This window comes from Acinonyx jubatus, chromosome C2, assembly GCF_027475565.1.
Source record: "Acinonyx jubatus isolate Ajub_Pintada_27869175 chromosome C2, VMU_Ajub_asm_v1.0, whole genome shotgun sequence".
NCBI lineage: Eukaryota > Metazoa > Chordata > Mammalia > Carnivora > Felidae > Acinonyx > Acinonyx jubatus.
The window spans coordinates 78,142,277-78,165,666 of record NC_069384.1 but is presented as its reverse complement, the minus strand read 5'-3'; the positions used below and the strand labels follow the sequence as shown (position 1 = coordinate 78,165,666).

The window sequence follows — 23,390 nt, the reverse complement described above, 5'->3', positions numbered from 1 at the left end:
AGTGAGGGAGTTACCCTATGAATATTGCTATCAGCAGAGTTAGGCAAAGGAGAGTCCATTATCCAGTAATTAGGTTATCAGTAATGTTTTCATGCAGGAGAGTACATTCAATAAGGTAGATGGATTTCAGAAAGGTGGGCCCTTTAGCTAAATCAGTGGGAAGGAGAGTGCACAGCCATGAATTAAAGCATTCTTCCCCCAGCATTTGGGGTCTCTTCAATAAGGTGACATTTCTATTGGATAAAATAGGTCATATTTTCTGTAATTCTCACTAGTGTATGCTACCCGCCAACTCAACATTATCAGAATCAGTGTGATAAGGGGACTGATATTATTAATATAGCATGGGGGATGATATTAAGAAGCACTGCTACTGTCTCCATTTTATTTTTATCCAGATCTTTCTTACCTATTATTTGGTTCACCTGTTAGTATCTTCAAGAGACACCTACACACACACACACACACACACACACACACACACACCCTTCTAAGTGTTCATTGTGTTAGAAATCTACTTACACCAGTGGTTCTCAAAGTGTGATCCTCAGACCTGCATTGTTGGCATCCCTTCAACACTTGTGAGAAATGTAAATTCTTGGGCCTGCCCGAAGATGCACAGAATCAGAAGTTCTGGGGGTTGGATCCCAGTCATCTGCATTTTCACAAGCTCTCTGGGTGGTTCTGTAACAGACTAAAGTGTGAGAACCACTGATCTTGAATTATGTTCTTTGTGGTTCATTCCTAGCACCATCATGTGTGAAGCACGGGAGCCTCATCGAACTGAAACTCCAGCACCTGATTCTACTTTGAATCAAAATGCTTTTCAAACATATACTCACTCTGACTATGTCAGCCAAAGCATTTATTTTGCGACTGTGGTCAAAGCAATAGTCGAGTAGCCAATGTTTATTGAATACTTGAGATGTGAGCAGTACTTGGCGTGAATGAACTCATTTAATCCTTGTAACAACAGCATGAGGAGCTGGGGCCCAGAGACCTTAGATTGATTCATGTCACCAAATTGACAGGTGGCAGAAGGTTTCTAACCCCTACAGTCTGACTCCAGAGGCTTTGCCATTACTCTTTTTGTGTTAGAGGTGCTTGGTTGGGGGGAGTGTAACAAAAATGATCATGAAAAAATTTATTAATTATATTCTCAGCTTAATTAACAATAGAAAGATGATCAATGATTGAAACTTAGTTTTGTTGTTTATAGACAATACAGTTTTTTTTATATCCCTTGTATCATCAACCATTTTCTTTTTTTTCTTCATTAATGTTAGAAATAAGGGAACAATGAACTTTTCTGACCATAATAGAATATAAAAATGAAGTAATATCTACAGTGTATTAATACGTAAGTCCACTGAAAAGAAAATGGTAATTGTGTGTAAAAGAATGTACTGTTTTGTTTCTAGTCTTCTAGGGTTTCCTAAGGTGAGATAATTTTGTTTTGTTTTGTTTTGTTTTTCCTAAACTATCAGGGAAATTTTTTTTTTCCTAATGAATCACAAAAGGGAGCCCAAGTTTGGGGCCTATTGCGAGTCCCTTGGTGTTACACATGGGGTCTCCTCAAGTTCTCTGAGCTTTGGAAAACGTGATTTAAATGTAGATTTAGGGGTGCCTGGGTGGCTTAGTCGGTTAAGCATCCAATTCTTGACATCGGCTCAGGTCACAATCTCATAGTTGTAAGATCAAGTGCCACTCGGGGCTCCACGTGGAGCATGCTTGGGATTCTCTCTCTCTGCCCCTCCCCTACTTGCACTTTCTCCCTCATGCACTCTCTCTCTCTCAAAATAAGTACATATTAAAAAAATTGAAAAAATCATAGGTTTAGTACATTTAACATCAAGTTTCTCTCTGATGATTTGTTTCTTTCTCATGCATGTTTCTGAGCAATCATGTAAAATCTTGGCTCTTTAAATCCTCCTTCTGTGATGTGTCACTGTGATTGCTTAGCCACCTCAAAGATTCTGGACATTATTGAGGTTGAGGTCAGGCTCATGCATGGTTTGAGTGTGTGATACTGGGCATTGGCTCTAATTCTAGGAAGTAAACTCCCTAGGACAGACAGTGGTTCTTAATTAACTAGATCATTTGCCTTGATCCTATGTTTCTCCTAACAGCCTGAACATGAACTCTCTTTTTTAAGAATGTTGATTTGATCCTCAGGTTCTTGATGTTTTTTTCATAGCAGAGGACTTGGCCATTTATCCTGGTCCCCTACCTCAAAATTGGAAATGAATACTTAACAACTAACTTGTTATTATGCTAAGTAGAATGCATTTATTTCCTGTCCCTATTTTGTAGCCACCAATGTAATAATCAATTCAGATGAGGATCATCTGTGGATGCTAAAACCTTTAGGTGAAAGGTTCTTGATGAGCAGTATAATAGCAGAGTTTTCAAGTGCCACCTCACAGATAATTTATTGATTTAAAAGGGAAGAGAGCAACTTTTACAATGAAGAAATCTGTAGGACACTACCTTAATGAAGTCATCAAACTTGGCATCACTAAACCGAGCCAAATTGACATCCTGAGCTTCCTTGTGTGATGCAGTGGGGTGGACACAGCATCATACACAATAATCACAGACAACGCAAGGTTGTTGAACTTTTTATAAGACACCTTGCCTGCATGCTTAAAGTCAGTTTCATGAAAGACAAAAATAGGCCGGGGGGCGGGGTGGGGAAGAGACCAAAAGACGTGCCATCTCAATGTGTGATCTTTGATTGGATTTTGGATGGAAAATAACAACAATAAATAAAAGGATGTTACTGAGATTGATGGTGAAAAGTGAGCAAGTGTGCACATTAGATAATTGTACACCTGTCTTAAACCTCCCGGGTGTGATCACGGTACAAGGACTTCTTAGGAGATAAAAGCTTAAGCTCAAGTATATAGAGGGGAAGTTTCTGCAACTTCTTTCGAATGGTGTAACTACAATAACAAATGAAACAAATAAATGTATTTGTTATGAGAGAGAGAGTGAGAGCAAGTAAGTATGGCAAAATATGGGCTATTGATGAATCTGGGGGAAAGATGTGTGGTTGGAGTTAATTTTACTACCTGTTCAACTTTCCTGTGAGCTTAACTTTCTTTAAATAATGTATTTGGATATAAAGAAGGAATAAATAAATACAAGTGAATACTCTTTCCTAGCTCAATACTATCACTTCTGGTCTATCACCTATAATTAGTGGATTACCAGGATGTGGGCAAAAACATTACCCATCTAAAATCAGATTCATGGAAATAGCCTTTCATGCTATACATTTTGGTTCTGGGCCCTGTTTTAAAGTCGTTTCTTATATATTTACAATGCAGAAGTCATCAGTCTATAATTCTGCTAGTGGCACTAAGAATTATGATTTTCCAAGTTATAATAAGCCCCAGTTGTGTTTGGTGAGTTTTTGTCACATAGATTCTTAATGAGTGGATGACAGTAAGAGTCGTATAGAAACTAATGTCTTATGGAAGGCTTACTCATGGGGGTTTTAAAGCTGTTAGTGAAAAGACCCAGTCACTGATCACCATTTGTATCCAGCCTCTCACTGTGTCTTCCCACCTCTACACACCATTAATTGCTACAGTGACCACCAGAAGCTTCTCTGTCACCATTCTACTTCTTAGGATGAGTATGGGGGAGTTTATAACCCCATAGGCAACCCTAGACCAGTGGACAACTGGAGCCTGAGGATAAACATTCTTGTCTTTCATCCCTAAGGTGGGGAGGTCTGAAGCATGATTCACAGCGTTCCTCACAGCCCTCTCAGGAGAAGGGAGCCCTAGTGCCCACAGCGCTGGCCACCTCAGTACAGCACCTTTGGATTGGCCTTCCTCCTCCCTCACTTAAGTCTTCCAGTCCTTAAGTCCTCTTTCCTGGGAGTCATTTCCCAAAATAAGTGACCTGTACACCAGCTTCTGTCTCAGGCTTTGTTTTTTTGGCAGAACCTGGACTGAGACACTGGAATCTCTCTAGTTATGGTTGAAGAGCGTGAGAGTTGTTGTTATTACAATGGACGCTTTACAGGAGGTCATGTGGTGTCTAGAAAAAGCGTTGAGCAAAGGATCAGGGGAATCTTCCTCTTTGTTATTTGGCCTCGAGCAGGCGGTTTAACCATCAAGTGATGGGTGTGGCTGCAGTGATAAGAAGTGAGGAAGACAAGTTGCTAAGTGTGGGCCATTCTGTGAAATGGTTATAAGACTGTCACCTCTGGCATCTACTATAAAGTGTTGGGAGTAGTAAGATAGTTCCCAAATCTAAAGGTTCTGTACAGGAGAGGACTAAGAGAAGTGCAAGTGTAGGGCATGGGCAGGACTTCCATTATTTGAATTGAGGCATAAGATAGAGACTCAGCAGTGAGAAAGAGATCTGTTCTAATCTGTAATAGGGATTGAGATATGGGAGGAGAGCTCTTATCAGAAGGTCAGGTAGCGCAGCAAGGGGCCAGGGATCTTAGTGCAAAATCCCATGGCATTAGGCTGGAACTTGTTGAATTGCATCAACCTAATATGAGAAACTACAAATGGGGAGTAGTCCCAGCTTGGAGGGAAGAGAGGACAAGGAGGCTGGATGCCAACTGAAGTCTTACATGTACAGGCTGGTTAAGCACTATAATTACTTGTTTCATTGTATAGCTCAGGATAATTCTGTGACTTCTGAGTCTCTGTGGTTAGACATCCCAGTACTTAGAGCAAGGGCAGTTGATGTGCTTTCTGCTACAGTAAAGTACAGATGTTGAAGACCTGATTAAATTCTGTCTCTTTACTGATACCCCAAGGGGACACTTAATGAATGATGCTCCCTTTAAGAAGAAGAATAATTAACAATAGGTGTATTATTCATATTAATTCAGTTACTGGTTACTATAATTAATGCTATTTAAGAAAATGATCATAATTATAGCACTTTACGATTTACAAAGTATTTTCCCATCCATTTTCTTATCTGAATCTTGTAACATCTCTCTGGCTTAGGTAAGGCAGGTGAGGGTGAGGAGACTATGGCCCATAGAAGAATTTAACCAATTCCCCACCCTTACACATATATTACTCTATCTATGACTATAGGGAGATAATGGAAATATGCATAAGGGAATCAGATTCACATAGTTCTCAATTGCCTTCCCAAACAATAATGTCCCATCTTTCCTTGTTGTACCAGGACCCATTCCCCAGAATGTTCACATGAATTTTATTTTATTTATTTTTATTTTTGTTTTAAGTAGGCTTCACGCCCAGCATGGAGCCCAGTGCAGGGCTTGAACTCATGACCCTGAGATTAAGAATCAGACGCTTAACTGACTAAGCCACCCAGATGCCCCTTCACATGAATTTTAAACATTAAAGGGACTTTATTCTTTTATAATGCCACCATATTTCATAGCAGGATAAAGTTGAGATCGCCTTTGATAGAGGGATTAGCATTCTGGAAACATATCTTTCTAGGACAGAGGGCGACTAGCCTTATAGGACTTGGTCAAACTGGAAATTCAGACTCTGAAAAAACATAACCCACCTGCTATGACACTGTTTTCTATTTTTGGCTTTGGCAAGAGAGCCGAGGGCAGTCTCGGTTTTCTTAAGGGCAAGCTGCAAATATGGGTCATACAGCATGGAATATACAGGCATATACATGGGTGCACACTCATGCACCCTGGGACTCTGATTCCCTTTCTAGAACATATTACATATTCAATATACAAGAGCATCCACTGAGCCTATTGTACCTCTGGCTGCTTTTACCCCAAAGGTTCTGATATGAAGAAGGTTGCTGGCTGGACCTGTGGCAGAGTCAATTGTTATTCATTTATTCACTCAAAGAATTTATTGAGCACGTCCATGGATCGGGCCCTAGCAAGACTGTGGGGAAACAGCAAGGAGCTAAATGGACAAAATTCTGTCCTCAGGAAGCTCACGTTCTCTTGGGCCAACTGATGACAGACAGCCAAATAAAAGATAATATTAAAAGAGAATATTAAGATATTAAAAGATGATTGATATTATGAGAAAAACAAGGTGAGAGGTTAGAGTACCATACAAGGGTCATGCAAATACATTCAGAACCAGAAAATGATGAGGAAGCTGCTTTAGATAGTGTGATGAATGATACCCTTATTCAGAGAGGGCTCACAAGTAAGAATACCACTACTTCTGGGACAGACAACAATCTGTTTTGGCTCCATGGGGCTGGGCCGTGACGTCATAGACGTTGATGTTATCTGTGTGCCTGGGACAGATCAAGTCCAGAGGGATCAACTTACACGGGCTAAATTCACAAGTGATGGACAGACACACCAGAGCCTATTAGGTCTGTTTTATGTAGAGACTTAAATTTAAGTTCTGGGACTCAGGAAAGCTGGTCTGGTGAGCAGGCTACTAGAGGAAAAAAAAACTAGTGATATTAACAGACAATGCTATTATGCTATCGTTACCTGATTTAGCACATCACTAATAAGGTAAGTTTACTTAGAGAATTGTAAGATTGAATGCTGGCGTGTCAGTGTACCCTATTTTTTGTTGTCACTGAAGATATTCTGGTTTCTTGGCTAATACATTTCTTTCTTTTCTTTTAATTTTTTTTAAGTTTATTTATTTTTGAGAGAGAGAGAGACAGAGACAGAGTGCTATCAGGGGAAGGACAGAGAGAGAGAGAGAGAGAGAGAGAGGAGAAAGAGACACAGAATCTGAAGCAAGCTCCATGCTCTGAGCTCTCAGCACAGAGCCCGACACAGGGTCTGACCCACAAGCGATGAGATCATGACCTGAGCCAAAGTCAGACAGTTAACTGACTGAGCCACCCAAGCATCCTGGCTGATGCTTTTTCTAAACTCTTTAGCAGCCTATCCTGATATTTAACTGCTTCAGAGAAGTTCAGTAGAGTTGATGAGATGACACTAATTTCCCATTATTTCATTTTGGTTGGGTCTTGTTGCATACTTCGGTTTCTTGATGGAGTTGAAAGAGACACTCCCAAAACAATCCACAATCACTAGTAACTTTGTCACCTTAAAAGAATAGTTTTATAAGTTTATTTCTTTTGAGAGAGAGAGAGAGACAGGCAGAAAGAGAGAGGGAGAGAGAGAATCCCAAGCAGGCTCCGCGCTGTCAGCACAGAGCCTGACTTGGGGCTCAAACTCACAAACTGTGAGATTAGGACCTGAGCTGAAATCAAGAGTTGGATAGTCAACCGACTGAGCCACCAAGGTGCCCCTAAAATAGTACTTTAAGAGATGCCTGGGTGGCTCAGACGGTTGAGTGTCCAAGTTCGGCTTAGGTCATGATCTCACAGTTCGTGAGTTCCAACCCCACGAACCATGAGATCATAATCTGATCCGAGGTCAAGAGTCAGGTGCTTAACCGACTGAGCCACCCAGGTTCCTCCAAAATAAAATTGTCCCAATTTATAGACGACATGATTCGCTACATAGAAAATTACAAGGATTCTTAAAAACAACAAAACAAAACAAAACACAACAAATGAACCTCTTAAACCTAATAGGTGAGTTCATTAAGTTTGCAGGATATAAAAATAAACATACATGGGGCGCCTGGGTGGCTCAGTCAGTTAAGCCTCCGACTTAGCTCAGGTCATGATCTCATGGTTCCTGAGTTTGAACCCTGTGTCGGGCTCTGTACTGACAGCTCAGAGCCTGGAGCCTGCTTCAGATTCTGTGTCTTCCTCTTCCTTTGCCCTTCCCCCACTCACTCTCTCACACTCTTTATCGCTCTCAAAATAAATAAATAAACATTAAAAAAAGACTAACTCACTCTGCTTCCAAATCCTATGACCATCTTACTTTCCGTTACCTTGCCTTAAGCTCAAGCCAAACCGTTTGCTTGCTTTCCTCCAGTCTGCTCACGATTCCTGGGAATGCCCTTGTGACAGTGTCTTGCCCTGTAATGGCCCCCTGTTCTTCTGAGCCCAGGTGGATGTCAGAACTTGTGACAACATGGGACATTTCCACGTGAAATCCATAGATGTCCAGCTTTGTAATCAGTAACCACTGACACATGTGTTCTCTGCAGCCCCTTGGCCAGAACCCTGAGCATACCCCTTCTAGCGCACTTTGGAGGTGAAGTGCTTGGAATGCATTGTCTCTCTCAGACACACCTAGTACCTGCACTTGGCCCACCAATTCCTCTTCTTGGGCTGTCTGTCTCCGCCCTTGCCCCTTCCTGTTCCCACTCAAATGTCATAATTCTGTGTGATGGTTTCTGAACACAGAGAACTTGTAATAGCTCCACAGTTGGATCTGCTCCTTCAGCACAGGGATGGAGACATTTATTTCCTTTTGCTTGTATACTCATCAAAAAAGAAAGCCTCTAATGTGTGTGATTTTAGGAAAATCACTTCATATCTTTCAGTTTTCTTATTTGTCAAAAGAGGGTAATTCTACTCCAGGTTTTGCAAAAGCTAAAAAAACAAAAACAAAAACAGAAACAAAACTGAGGTGCTAAAAAGCTTGGGCAAAGTCACACTGTAACTTGAGAGATTTGCACATAGACTGATATCACTAGAAACTGGAGATTTTTTATTATTACTATTACTATTATTATTTTTGTAACATGCCTATGATGCTTCTAGCAGGGAAATCCTGGAGGCAAGACCCTTGAGGAGAGACGTTCTAGCCTGGATGCCGAGATAGACTCGCTGACTAGCATCTTGGCCGACCTTGAGTGCAGCTCGCCCTACAAGCCTCGGCCTCCACAGGTAAGATCCTTCTGTAAATATGGCCACATTGCTGGCCACAGAGAGTCCACAGTTACCCAAGAGAACATGCTGCGTCTTATTGCCTTTCCGTTCTTTTTTGATCTTCTCAGGGTCAGCGGTCTATGTTGTCTTTTTATTGAATAAATATCAACGTATGTTAGTTGACAGAAAGCTTTTAAATTGAATTTGCTAGTATTTTTTAAAAGAATACAAGATGTTTGAAATGTTGTGAAAATTAAATTTCTTCTTATTTTATTGCACTGTTCTTTTTCTGACTTTCCCTGTGTGAACTCTTTTGTTGTATGTCCGTATGGTCTTCACAAATAGGATTTAGCATGGCTATGTTAAAGTTAAGGTGAGGGCTATATCTTCTGTAAAGAAACCTCTTATGTTGGATGTTAAAGTGGCTTTCGTTTTCTGGTTGTTTTTGTAAGTAATGCTATGAGGGACATGTTCATGTATATTTTCTTTTTAAAAATATTTTTCAACGTTTCCCAAAGTTTATTTATTATTTATTTTTGAGAGAGAGAGAGAGAGTAAGTGAGGCAGGAGGGGCAGGGGTGGGGTAGAGAATCCCAAGCAGGCTCCATGCTGTCAGCACAGAGGCCAACATAGGGCTCGATTCCATGAACCATGAGATCATGACTTGAGCTGAAATCAAGAGTCAGACGCTTAACCAACTGAGCCACCCAGGCGCCTCTCATCTATGTTTTCCTGGGATCTCTTTCTCTGTCTCAGATTTCCTCGGGTTGGGATTTCTTCACTGAGGAGTATAATCACTTTCTTAACTGTTCTTTCCAAAGATTCGGAATAGCTTTCACTATTATACTCCTCAGTCTCACCAGAATTAGTGGTAGCAATTAGAATCTGTTTTTTGATTCTAATGGAGCCTTGATATGAGCTCTTCTGTGCATTTCTTTGCTTAGAAGAAACGCATGGCTTTAGCCATGCTTTAGAGCATGGCTATTTCTCTGCTCCATAGTTTATTATCTACATTTCAGAAGCTGAGCTTCCACTGCTGTTGGCCGGCTCCCCTCCTTCGGGTCTTAGGAAGGCAATGGTAAATCTATTCTAGGGCTTCCGAGTCCTCACAAGACAGCCAGCAGAACTCTAGGTGCAAACATGGGATTGGCACCGTCGTCGCTGTTGTTTGACTGGAGTGATGTTTGTTTGACTAAGTGACAGCGCATACGGCACTCTGAGTCTCACTCTGGCTCTTGAACAGCAGCTCCTGAATTCATGATGGTTTCTTTCATGAACGAAAACCCTGTCCTGCCTCTCCGCTGTCACCCATTTCCACACGTAAGGTGGCAGTACTTTCCTCTTTACCTCTTTACATAGTCCCATTACCTTTTCTGAACACATAATGGGTTCATCAGCCGTGTGGGGGCACCAGGCAAAAGACACCAGAGCTTAGTGGTTCCTCACCTGTCTTGGCTCTTGGCTCTTGGCTCCAGTAACAATGCATTTCATTTCTGGAAAAATGCCCTGAACTGCAGGTATGTAGCAGGCGCTGTGGTCTTGGGGGGACCTTTTGGGAGAAGGAAAGTCAGTGGTTGATAGGGCGAAAAAGAGAGCCAAGCCACCATCTTCCAAGAGCCCATGATTTCAGAAGTTAAACTATGGCAAATATGGTAGAAGCACATGAAAGTAGTACTTTCTGAGTACTCAGAACTCTGAGAAGGTTTATCCGAAGACTTGCATGTTCAGCTACCGGGATGGGTGGCATTGGATTGTTGGGTGCAGAGGGGAGAACAGCATGAGCTGTAAAGCAGGAAGGTCCAGGGTGTATTCAGAGAATGGCAAGCAGCAGACGAGGCCAATGAAGGCTTGGAGTGGGCTCTAGGACCAGATGGTTCCCTACTGCGAGTCTGTGGACACATGTGAATGCCAGATTGACATTTTGGCCTGATTTTTATAGACAATGGGGAATAGGTGAAGGTTCTTAAGCAGGGGAAAGCTAAAATTCATTTTGGATAATGACAACAAACCCAACAACAACATCGGGAAGGATGCAGGAGGATGAACCCAAGTCTGAGAATTATTCTTCAACCTGCCTTGCTGACTTCATAAGCAAGCTTATGGCCATTGTTTGGTGCTAAACATTTTTCCAGTTCCACCCAGCAAATACCTCAAGCCCAGTTTCTCAGGACAGTGAAACCACTGACTTTTCATCTGGACTCATCTGTCTTCTGCTCAAATACTATTTTGACCCACCCTTTTTGTAATAGGACTTTTGCTTAATCTTTTTTTTTTATCTCCTAAATTATTATACACTAATACACACTGGAGAGGTTCTGCCCAGAGTTTTTTGCTTAATATAGCATTCATTCTTTAAGGCTATGTCTGTGCCTGCCTCCCATAAATCACTGCATTTTAATGGATTATTCAGTAGCTCCGTTTCTGTTTGAGCCATCTTACTGTGCACACAAACTCGTAATCACTGATATTTGGACAGTACTTTACTGATTGTAAAGCACTTTTGCATTTTCTCACTTGAGTAAGGTACAGATATCTCAACTGCTAGATACAGATAGTGTGCTAACTTTGTAGATGAGGCAACTACGATGTGGCAGGTAAGTGACCTTCTCAGGGCACATGAGTACAGGGTGGGCACAGCTGGGCCTTGGCTTTTTTGTGTGTTTGGTTCTAAGTTCTCGAATAAGACAGAGGATGCCAGGATTTTTGTTTGTTTATGTTTTGTTTTTGTTTTTTTTTTACCAGTGACAAACTATACAGTCATATGAGTAACGGTTTCCCTTAAATATGACTTTCTCCTAAAAAGTAAACCATTTAGAGGGTTAAAAAATGTTAATAATGGTAACCCTTAAATAGAGTAAGTTAAGAATTAGGAGAAAGATCTACTTTCATCGTGCCTAAAATTAAAGAGTGATCCTTTCTAACCTTTGTTTTATTATTCTAATTTAGGAAATCAAGAGTTAATTGGGAGATACATCCCATTTTTCTGAATTATCTTCACTCTGGTGGAACTGAATTAGATGTGTTAGTATTTATTGGTTAACATAATTATATGCTGTGAGAACAATAATCACACACTTAAAATATTAAAAATTATGTGTCAAGAGAAGATGATATCTGCAGGAGACTGTGTTGTGTTGTAATTAAAAGGTACTTGGAAAGTCCTAGAAATGCACTGTTAATGCCCAACTTTGATGTTTCCATTTTTGATCCAAAGCAAATTGCAAAATCTGTTGAGTCACGCGAACACTTAAAGTAGGCTAGTAGGTCTATGATTTCTCATTATTTAAGCAGGTATTGTATGCTTTCCCAAGCCCACCTCTGAATCACCTTTGTAAAGGCTGCTTTGATTCATGGATCTGAGGGAAAATGATGATATATGTGGAATATTTGCCGAACGAGAGGTCCAAAAGAGCTCTATTCATGTAACTTAAAAAAAATGTCTGCGCTCTTAAAAATAGATTTTATGGAGCATTTTCCTCCTTTTTCCAAGCAAACGTTTCCTGCTCTCAGATTTCCCAACTTTAGTTTTGTGTGCTGATTTATCTATTTTTTATTTTGGGAAATGTTGCTTAATTTTACATATTCATTCATTCACCTAACATTTATTGAGATCCCATTGTGGGTTAGACATTGGAAATACAAAGATCGGTATCAACAGGTCCTTGCTCTGGAATAATTCCTAGTCTTAGAGAAAAGACAAGCACATAAACAATTCTAAAGGACACAAAAGGAAGACTTCCCTGTTGTGCTACTTGCAGTCACCATGTGACTTAACAGATGTTGAAATTGTTGGAAAATCAAAACTAGGAATATCAGCATTATACTTTATGCCTTTCTACAGAAGTGTCCAGGAGGACCTCACAGAGCAGGGAGCAGGTGTACTTACTTGGTTGCATATATCATGGGAAGCGCGTGGGATTCAAGGTACCAGAAAAACAGGAATGAGGAAGCCAGGGAATGTTGAAAGCGAATGCCTTGCTTGAAGAATGAGTTAGGGACATTGTGACATATAGGGTATGTGGAATGCAAAGGGCAATGGTGGATGAAGGAATCACATGTACTTAATACCTAGGGAGCCCTCTTGATGCCCAAGGACTCATAGTAAGAGGAGGAATCAGCGGGAGGGGGGGGTGGGGTGGGGGGGGTGGGGGGTGTTATGGGTAGCAACTCCTACAGCTTCTTGCTGCATTGGAATTGGGGGTAATTTTAAAAACAAATTTCATAATGTAAAAGTATATACATCTGTGACACTTCACAGAGGTATGCAATTATACTACCTCCGTGTTTGAAACTAAAATTTCTGATCATTTCTATATGTGTGTGTTAGTTTTGGACGAACAGGTGTGAGAAGGTCAGAGGTAGTTAATGCATAGACCACAGACCCAATATGATCATAGAGTATCAGAGCTTAAGTGAGCTTTTGAGGTCATGTTGCCAAACACTTGCTTTGCAGAAGGCAAGTTTTTCCCCAGAGAGGGAAAGAACATTGCTCAGTGAGGCTCAGTTAGAGGCAAGATGAATGATTGTCTTTTTCCTGAACCATGTCAGAATGGTTCTCTGTGGATGGTAACAACAACCAGGGGACAGTTTGGTTCTTTTTAGCATCTCAATTAGTTTATTCCACAGTGTCTCTCTTTTGTGATACTTCTCCTAAAAAATGTGTCTTGGAAACATAACAAAGGAGTAGATAAAGAACATACCTCCAAAGTAAACAGAAAACTTCTTACCATTTAGCACCTGTGAGATAGTATATAACTAGACCCCACCCATTGAACATCATTTCTTGGTAGAAGTGCAGCTACACGAGGGATCCGTTGCAATTCTGTCAATTCCTTAGAAGACAGAGGATAAATCGTGGGCTTGTTTTTCCATTCTCCCAGCGAAGGCAGAGCTGGAATACTGGTCTTCCAATTCCTAGAACAAAGCTGCCTCTTCTTCCTATAAGGAGTGTGGTAGTGTTGGAGCTGGTGTCTAGGTGACCTGGAAGATCTTTCACGTAGTTTATATTAATATTTCATGGCAACGTTTGAATCAAGTTGCTTTTGAATTGATAATGTACAAAATTGATAAAGGGATTTCATTATCCTCATTCATGCCAGTATAAAAATTTTTGAAGAAATTTTGGAGATAAGGATAGGGTTGGGGATAGTTTGGTAGCTTAGACTCCAAATTTGCCAGTAAGAAAACTACCGTCTTCTCAATTCCATGTGACCATCTCTCTAGAAAGAACTTCACTTGTGTGAACTGTCACCTCACCAGGCTGACCTTCCTTTTCTTTATTTCTACAATGGACATGGTACTAGCCCTTTGTCTGAAATGTCATTTGCAAATATCTTTTCCTGTTCTGTCCGTTGCCTTTTAGTTTTGTTGATTGTTTCCTTTGCAGTGCAGAAGCTTTTTTATTTTCATGAGGTGCCAATAGTTCAGTTTTGCTTTTAATTCCCTTGCCTTTGGAGACGTGTCAAGTAAGAAATTGCTGTGGCTGAGGCCAGAGAGGTTTTTCCCTGCTTTCTCCTCTAGGGTTTTGACGGCTTCCTGTCTCACATTCAGATTCTTCATCCATTTTGGGTTTATTTTTGTGAATGGTGTAAGAAAGTGGTCTAGTTTCATTCTTCTGCATGTTGCTGTCCACTTCTCCCAGCACCATTTGTTAAAGAGACTGTCTTTTTTTCCATTGGATATTCTTTCCTGCTTTGTCAAAGATTAGTTGGCCATACTTTTGTGGGTCCAGTTCTGGAGTCTGTGTTCTATTCTGTTGGTCTGTGTGTCTGTTTTTGTGCCAATACCATGCTGTCTTGATGATTACAGCTTTGTAGTAGAGGCTGAAATCTGGGATTGTGCATGAAAAACCTCTCTGACCTCAGCCTTAGCAATTTCTTATTAGACACTTCTCTAAAGAAGACATTCAGATGGCCAGCAGGCACATGAAAAGATGCTCAGTGTCGCTCCTCATCAGGGAAATACAAATCAAAACCACACTCAGATACCACCTCACACCAGTCAGAGTGGCTAAAATGAACACATCAGGAGACTATAGATGCTGGAGAGGGTGTGGAGAAACGGGAACCCTCTTGCACTGTTGGTGGGAATGCAAACTGGTGCAGCCACTCTGGAAAACAGTGTGGAGGTTCCTCAAAAAATTAAAAATAGACCTACCCTATGACCCAGTAATAGCACGCCTAGGAATTTACCCAAGGGATATAGGAGTGCGGATGCATAGGGGCACTTGTACTCCAATGTTTACAGCAGCACTTTCAACAATAGCCAAATTATGGAAAGAGCCTAAATGTCCATCAACTGATGAATGGATAAAGAAGTTGTGGTTTATATATACAATGGAATACTAGTTGGCAATGAGAAAGAATGAAATATGGCCTTTTGTAGCAACATGGATGGAACTAGAGAGTGTTATGCTAAGTGAAATAAGTCATATAGAGAAAGACAGATACAATATGTTTTCACTCTTCTGTGGATCCTGAGAAACTTAACAGAAGACCATGGGGCAGGGGGAAGGAGGAAAAAAAGTTACAGAGAGGGAAGGAGGCAAACCATAAGAGACTCTTAAAAACTGAGAATCAACTGAGGGTTGAAGGGGGGTGGGAGGGAGGGGAAAGGGGGTGATGGGCATTGAGGAGGGCACCTGTTGGGATGAGCACTGGGTGTTGTATGGAAACCAATTTGACAATAAATTTTTATATTAGAAAAATAAAATAAAATAAAATGGGCATGGTAACTACAATTGCTTCCCGTTTGCAGAAATACAATATTGTTCTAGAGCTACAAGGAATAAGATGTTGTCTCAAAGCAGCCTTTCACTCAATTCTTCCTGTTTTGTCTTGGAATTGTTAGCTTGTGGAGCTTGCTTTAAAGCTTTAGGGCTTTGAAGATTTGGAGCTTATCCTTTCTGAATGTTGTTTACCCTATAAATGATGTATTTATCTTCCTAATTTAAGGCATTTAGCAATTGCTAGAACTTCTTAGCCTATTTGGAAACCGAGTACATAAATGCTGTTTGGTCACATGGGCACATCTCTAATTACACTACCTGGGCTCCCACACTAAGTTCTTTTCATAGAACACTAATCTATGAGACAACCTGAGAAAGTATTTCTCAGTGAGTGTGTGTTGTATGGAAGGCTTTTTATTAGGAATTCATGTGGCCCGAGGGCTTGGAGTCAGTGTAATCAGGGTGGAGTCTCGTGGTGCCGTGGATCTTCTATTCTCTTGCGCTCCCTGTTCTAGCTTGCAGAAGCCATGAACAGCTGCAGGGGAGATTAATTAGTAATTAAATTTTTAATATTTTGTATCATTCAGAGCAACCCAAACATGTAGGCCACTGGGACATGAAAGCCACGGCACATCGATGCTGTAATGGGGACGCAGTCTATCCCCGCAGAATGGGCCCTTGCTGGTTTTTATTTGGCTTCTTGAGAATTGAGATCAGATCTGGGTCTTATGCTGTTTGAAAAAGGGAATAGGTGTGGATGGCTTTATCTTCCTTTCCCTATATTCTCTTGGGAAAAATTTAGGAGCATCTTGTGATTTGTTAGGGAAAATAAAAGCCATAGTTGCCTATATATCTGTATTGTCTGTTTACTAATAGCTTTCTTTGAGAGCTATGGGGAAAGTTAACGCTCTGTAGAAACCTCATATATATAAGATATGAGTGGGAGTACAATAAAATAAAATGTGGGAAAATTCCATTTGAGAAGAAAAACAGATCTTCATTTGCACTGTCCATGTTTAAAAGATACGGTTTATTTTGAATTAGTCTGTACCTGTCGGAGAACTTCAGCAGTTAAAGAACAATGAGATGGGGGTGGAGGAGTGGTTAGCTGACTCAGAAGGTGCATGCCAAGAGTTTGATGACGGGCAATTAATTTTTAGATTGTATATAATTGCATCTCAATAACATTTATACCTCCTCCTTTTTTTTTTAGAAGGTGATGCTTCTGTTTGTGTCCTATGTGACAAATCATAATAAAGTTAAATTTTAATCTTTGTTTTGAGTGCCATGAAAATGTAACATTTTTCCGAGTGGAAATTTAGGCTGAAAATATACCGTGGATCACGACTGTACAAAACTGTCACACAGAAATGTCCATTTCACCTACCCCAGTGTAAGAATGTGCTCCTAGTGTGTACCTTAGGTTAGCCCCTGGTAGTGATGGAGCTGAGCAAGCGGCTCCTGCTGAACACCATGCAGAAGCCAGCCCCTGCCTGGGAGACTGGGGTGGGTGAGGGGTTATCTATGGTGCCTTGGCCGTGGTCTCTGGGGTAGCCTTTAACTGATTTATTTGCCAGACCTTGATGAGTCCTTGGCTCCGAGGTGCTTGTGTGTTACATTGCACAGCATCACTCCATCCAGGCTTTGGTTGAAAGAGAAATGCACAAGGCTGACTCCCGACGTTCTTCTTTTTTCAACAGCATCTTAGTGGAAATGATTAGCTCTGTCCACACAGAAGCACACATCACATTTGCAAAGTTAAAGAGCTTTCTTGCCTGGACTGGTTTCCTTATTTCTTTCATCTTCTCCCACTGTTTAAATATCTGTTTTGGTGGTAGCCTTGCTCTGAAACCCCATGGTCCTCCCCTACCTTTTTTTTCAATTTAAAAAGAAAATAAACAGCAGAGTACAAATCCAGCTACATATATATGTATATGTGTGTGTGTGTGTGTGTGTGTGTATGTACATGTATATATGTGTATATATACACACATATACATATATATGTACATGTGTGTATATATGTACATATATATGTATATATGTACATATAAGTGTGTATATATATACACACATATATTTATGTGTTTATTATGTATGTATGTATTATTTATTTATTTATTTATTATTATTATTTTTTTGCTTAATGTGATTAGACTTTACCGTTGTAAGTACATATGAAAATTACATTTTAGGCATATCTCTGATAAGATATTGTCATTGTCCATTTTGATACCCATTTTTTATATGCTGTATAGCCAAACTAAAGTAAAATGGTGATAATGATGGGTGTCATTAGACAGAAGGTTGGAGGTGGTTAATAACCAGTTCTACATATCACCCTTTGTCACGGTGAATAACTGGTCTGTTCTCCACACAAAATATCACACTGGAGTATAACTGTTAAGGTTCTTTTCACACTGTGGAAAAACTACCAGGAAAGTCATACATTGCCTTTCGGTGAATATATTAAGTACCAGTTTAAAACTGTAATTTGTGGTGTTTCATAGTTTGAGCATACATATTTCCTTATAAAACTCTAAGCTGGAATTTTATTGAAATAAAAGATACCAATTGGGCACAGACTTCTGTTGAACCAGCAGGTAATAGTTTTCATTTGTAAGTGCAGACAGGGCCACTCGTGAATTTTGGAAGGTGTTTCTCGGCTTGGTCCCTGGGTCCTCACCCAAATGTCCTCCTAAACTGTGGAGTCATATTGGAGTTCAAGGCCATAGAAGGGAATTGGAGTGCGTTTTGCTGTACTGAATCACACCTTACTTAAGTAAAGTAAAACATCTTATAACTTTATTCACAGAATATTCCTTACTGAGATAACCTAAAAGTGTGTAATGCCTTAAGCTTGAACAGCAAAGAAGTAATTGTGAGAAATACCAGACTATGAAGTCCTTGAGGCAGGATTATCTTTTGTTTCCTGACATATAAGAGACTGACAAATTCATATTTACTGAATAAATGAGAAATGTTGTCATCAAGTTCAGTAATGATGTTAAGTATCCATACCCTAGAGGTCTGTCAGATAATCCCATCTGGATTTGACTTTGGGCTAGTGCATGGTAAAGGTAGAGCTGCTTTCTAATTTTTCCAGAGGGAATATGTATTTACATCAATACAAAATATGTACAACTGAGGCAAATGACTTTTGTTAAAGACAACTGAATGATGGCTGTTGATTCAGCTAACGTTTCAATACTATACCATTCTGTTATTTTGGGGATGGTATAAAAATTAAACATCAAGTTATTTTCTGTATCCTCTATAGAATTGCTGAATATATTACTCAGTGTTTCCTAATACAAAGATCAGTGTGATAAATTCTTTGAATTCAACGATAGGAGACAACAGTTACCTGACTGATGAACTGATAGATATTTCCTTTCTTCAGGAAAAAAAAAATGCAGGATTATCATATGACTCTTTTTGCTTGGGCTTCTATGATTCATCTTCTCCTTCCTTTACCACATCAGGTTTCTGATACCTCCTGACCAGTATTTGAAATGTCATAAATAAATGCCAGTTATAAGCCATTTCAAAACTAATTAATTCCCTAAATCTAATTCATGCTTTTTAAATGAAAATAAGCTTTGAATCTGTGTACATATATGTGCCTGTAAACATCCACAAAATATGTAAACTTCAGACTTTTTAAAAAGAGGGGGTTTAATTCTAAGTGGATTCTTTGCTTATATTGGTAGTAAACACTGGTTCCATTAGAGTAACATACTCTTTTGGTATAAATAAAATATAAGATTTAAAGTGGGCTAAAGAGATAGAATATTTATTTGTCTCTTTTTTTTAATGTTTATTTATTTTTGAGAGAGAGAGAGAGAGAGAGAGAGAGAGAGAGACAGGGCATGAATGGGGGAGGGGCAGAGAGAGAGGGAGACACAGAATTAGAAGCAGCTCCAGGCTCCGAGCTGTCAGCACAGAGCCCGCCACGGGGCTCGAACCCACAAACTGTGAGATCATGACCTGAGCCAAAGTCGGACGCTTAACCAACTGAGCCACCAGGCACCCCATTATTTGTCTCTTTTAAGAAATGTGGAATTTCTTGAAACTTGAAGTACTAGCAGCCATGTGCACAAGACCATTACCTGAATCATTGTGAAATGTCTTGAACTCTTTTTTTATATTGGACCACTTATATGAAAATAGTGGAGAATACTGCTTCCTAGATGCTGCTAGATGTGCTAAGCTCCTTAGCAGTAAAGAATCTTCTTGGCTCTCTCTGCCACCCAACCTACACAGAGTGATGTTTTACTTCCCAAATGGCCAACTTATGTTAAATTGATCCTTACCCAGGCAGTCAAAGTCAGGAAACAGTTTTTATAAACAGCATCCTGGATGACATAATATTCTATGTAATATTAATTTTAGGGCTCCTTTTCTCATCAGCCAACCCAGCATAGCTAAAAGTTATGATGTTCAACTCTGTTTATGGGGAAATCTATTTTAACAGTCACTTGTAGATCAGACCTCACAACCAGCAAGGGAAGAAAAAAGAGGGAGGATTAGAGTGGTCTGTTTGCAGCTGTTAGAACAAGTTTCCTGGAGCTCCTTCTGAAGTAAGGGTATGAATGGAGATGTCATTCAGGCCATTACTTCTCTACCATTATCCATCATATTGGATGAGCAAAACAGAAAGAAACAATGGGAATTATGGCTGGAGACATGAGAAAAGGACTAAAATGTATCGTGAAAACTGGGACTCTTAGAGAATGGCTTTGTGAGAAGATAAATGGATTCAAGAAGGCGGTGGCCATTGTATATGATTTTCCAAGAACTACTTGGAGTTTCTCTCTTATTCATTGATTGATTTCTTCACTCATTTATTCACTGTTTTTCCCCTTTTAACCATTGATTGCTGAATTGAACATAAAATTCCTGTTGAATTGTTGAAAAATATTAAAGAAGACCTAAGTGAGTAGAGAGACATCCTGTGTTCATTGCTTGGAAGATGTACTATGAAGATGGCGTGCTCCCCCAATTGTTCTACAGGTTCAAAGCAATCCCTATCAGAATTCCACTTTTCTTCTTTGTAGAAGTTGACAAGCACATTCTAAAATACATATAAAAATTTAAGGGACCAAGAATAGCCAAATTAATCTTGAAAAACAAAAGTAAAAGACTCACACTTCCCACTTTCAAAACTTTACTTCAAAGCTATAAGAATCAAGCCGTGTGGTACTGGCATGAGTATACCTGTAGATCAGTGGGCTGGGATCGAGAGTCTAGAAACAAACCTTTACTTTTATGGCCTCCTGATTTTCAACAGGGGTGCAAAGACATTCATGGGGAAAGAATACTTTTTCAACTGGATATCCACATGCAAAAGAATGAAGTTGGATCTGTACCTCAGATCACATACAAAAATTAACTTACATTGGATCAAAGACATAAATATAAGAGGTGAAACTATAAAATTCTTAGAGAAAATATAGGAGTGATCTTCATGACCTTGAATTAGTCAGTAACACCAAAAGCACACACAATTGAAGAAAAAAAAATAGATACATTGGACTTCTTTGAAAGTAGACACTTGTGTGCCTCAGGTGACACCATCAAGAAAGTGAACAAGCAACCTATGAACTGGGAGAAGACGTTTGCAAGTCATATGTCTGATATAGCCTATGTTAAGACTCTTACAACTCCAGGAAAAGGCAGATAACCCAATCAAAAAACAGAGGATCTGAATAGATATTTCTCTAAAGTTCCAGAAGAAGCTAGCGCACATAGGAAAAGATGCTTGATGTCATTAGTCATCCAGGAAATGATCAAATGAAACTACAATGAGATACCCCTTCATACACACTAAGATGGTTGTAAACAAAAAGACAGTAACACTCGTTGGCAAGGATGTAGTGAAATTGGAACTGGCATTCATTGCTGGTTGATTGTAAGACAGTGCAGCCACTTTGGGAAAAGTCTAGCAGTTTCTCAAAAGATATGACATAGAACTATCATGAGACCAAGAAATTCTATTCCTATTATATTCAAGATGAGTTAAACATATATCCACATAAAAACCTGTACATAAGTGTGCATGGGAGCATTATTTGTAATAGCTCCAAAGTGGAAACAACTTAAATATCAATCAGTTGACGAATGAATAAACAAAAGGTGGCATATCCATAAAGTTGAATATTATTTAGCTATAAAATGGAATGAAATGCTGACACATGCTATAACTATGGATGGACCTTGAAAGCATTACGCTATAGGAAAGAAGCCAGACACAAAAGACTTTATATTGTATGATTCCATTTATATGAATAGGCAAATCTATAGACACAGAAATATTCGTTCCTGGTGGCTGGGTGGTGGGGAGAATAGGGAGTGACTACCAATATGTACAAGAGTTGTTTTGGGAATGATTAAAATATTCTGGAATTAGGCAGAATTAGCCAATGGTATTGATTTCACAGTCTTTGAATATGTTAAGAACCAGTGATTTTACATTTTTGAAGTAGATTTTATGGTATGTGGATGCTGTCTTAATTGAAAATATTTTTTTTAAAGCTCTGTGTTGAGCAGTATGCCTGGAATACAGATATAAAATTGTGCATGGCCCCTGCCTTAAATAAGTTCACCATCTATTGGGAAAATCCAGACTGACAGTTACAGCAGAGAATTCATCCTAGGGGAGATGCATGTACAGGCTAGCTCTAGAGAGCAGAATAAGGATCAGTATTTAGAAGCAAAGCGGTCAGCAATACAGTGTAAGGGCAATGCCTTTCTAATAGTAAGGGCAGTTAAAGTTCAAAGTAGCTTGCCTTAGAGGATTGCAAGTTTGCCTTCACTGGGGGCATTTGGAATGATACTCTGGCATTGGCCAAGTGCATTTTTTAAACTTTCTAAACCTCATTTATTAATCTTGGTTAATAACATATCTCAGAGTTGACATGAGGGTCACATGATGTAATGGGTGTGTGTCTAACGTGTGAATACACTATCTTGCACGTAACACTGTGATCAGTGTCATTCCCCCCACCATCATCATTATCAAATGAATTTTGGCAAGAATTCTGGAAAGGAATTCAGGCAACAGATGGGAAAAATTGATTTGAATGATGCTAGTATTTCATGGTACTCGTATTCTTGGTTGCAAGGCTTGGAGTTTTCTGTTCCCTGATATAAAATTTGGAAAGAAGTACAAAAGACCTTGATTCTATTCCAGGTCCCTAAATTGACTATTTCTGTTTCTAAGACAAACTACTCAGCCTCAATAATGGCTTTGTGCTGTTTGCCGTGATAGCTAGTACAGATGTGTGATTTATTAGCACTGTTACTGACAAGAATCTCCAGTGACCTTGGAAGACGGCCTTTGTGACTATCAGTAGAACTCTGGTTGACACTGGGAAGGATTGTAGGTGAGACAGTGTGAGGGTCAAGCAGAAGGAGACCACTTCCTTGATTTTGCAAAGAACATGTCATCCCTTGAAAAGAAACAAGTGGAACAACCTAGTTAGACCTCTGGAAACAATTATTTAAGATTTGTTAAGAGGTCCAGAATTTCCGTGATTGGCCAGGAAATCTAGTGGATAGTTACTACCTCTCTCTGGGTCTGTTTCAATATCTATCTGTAAATTGGACCTGAGGAATGATGTCGTTTCTTATGGTGATTCTAGCTTTGAGTTGCCATGGCTTTTGCCCCACATAAAAGAAAAAACTCTATTGATTTTCCTGTCCTTTTATTACTTAGGTATAGGCAATTTTTCTTTAAGATTAGAGTTGAAGTTGACAGAAGTCACTGTGTGAAACCAGAGGGAAGTTTCTGCAAACTGAAAGAGTTTATGTGTTTTTCTTTAAGATAATTTGAACCCAAATTCATGGTGTTCGAGATGATTTGGAACCTATCTCATAGCCTTTGAGATTATTTGAAAGACAGTATGTTGCTGTCCTCTATCCTTTGTCCAGTCCTTTTGGTTATTTCTGTGGCGTC

At 39.7% G+C, this 23,390-nt stretch overlaps 1 protein-coding gene across 14 annotated transcripts in view; it reads left to right on the top strand.

Moving 5' to 3' along the window:
• LPP (LIM domain containing preferred translocation partner in lipoma) overlaps positions 1-23,390 on the top strand; it is a 669,728-nt gene that overhangs the window by 322,250 nt on the left and 324,088 nt on the right. For 12 of the 14 annotated variants that reach the window (XM_053221077.1, XM_027061202.2, XM_053221073.1 and 9 more), the window contains one exon: positions 8,596-8,721. In XM_053221077.1, the coding sequence (XP_053077052.1) occupies positions 8,596-8,721 (126 nt within the window). The remainder of the gene's footprint in view (positions 1-8,595; positions 8,722-23,390) is intronic. The other 2 variants (XM_053221069.1, XM_053221081.1) reach the window with 1 other exon arrangement.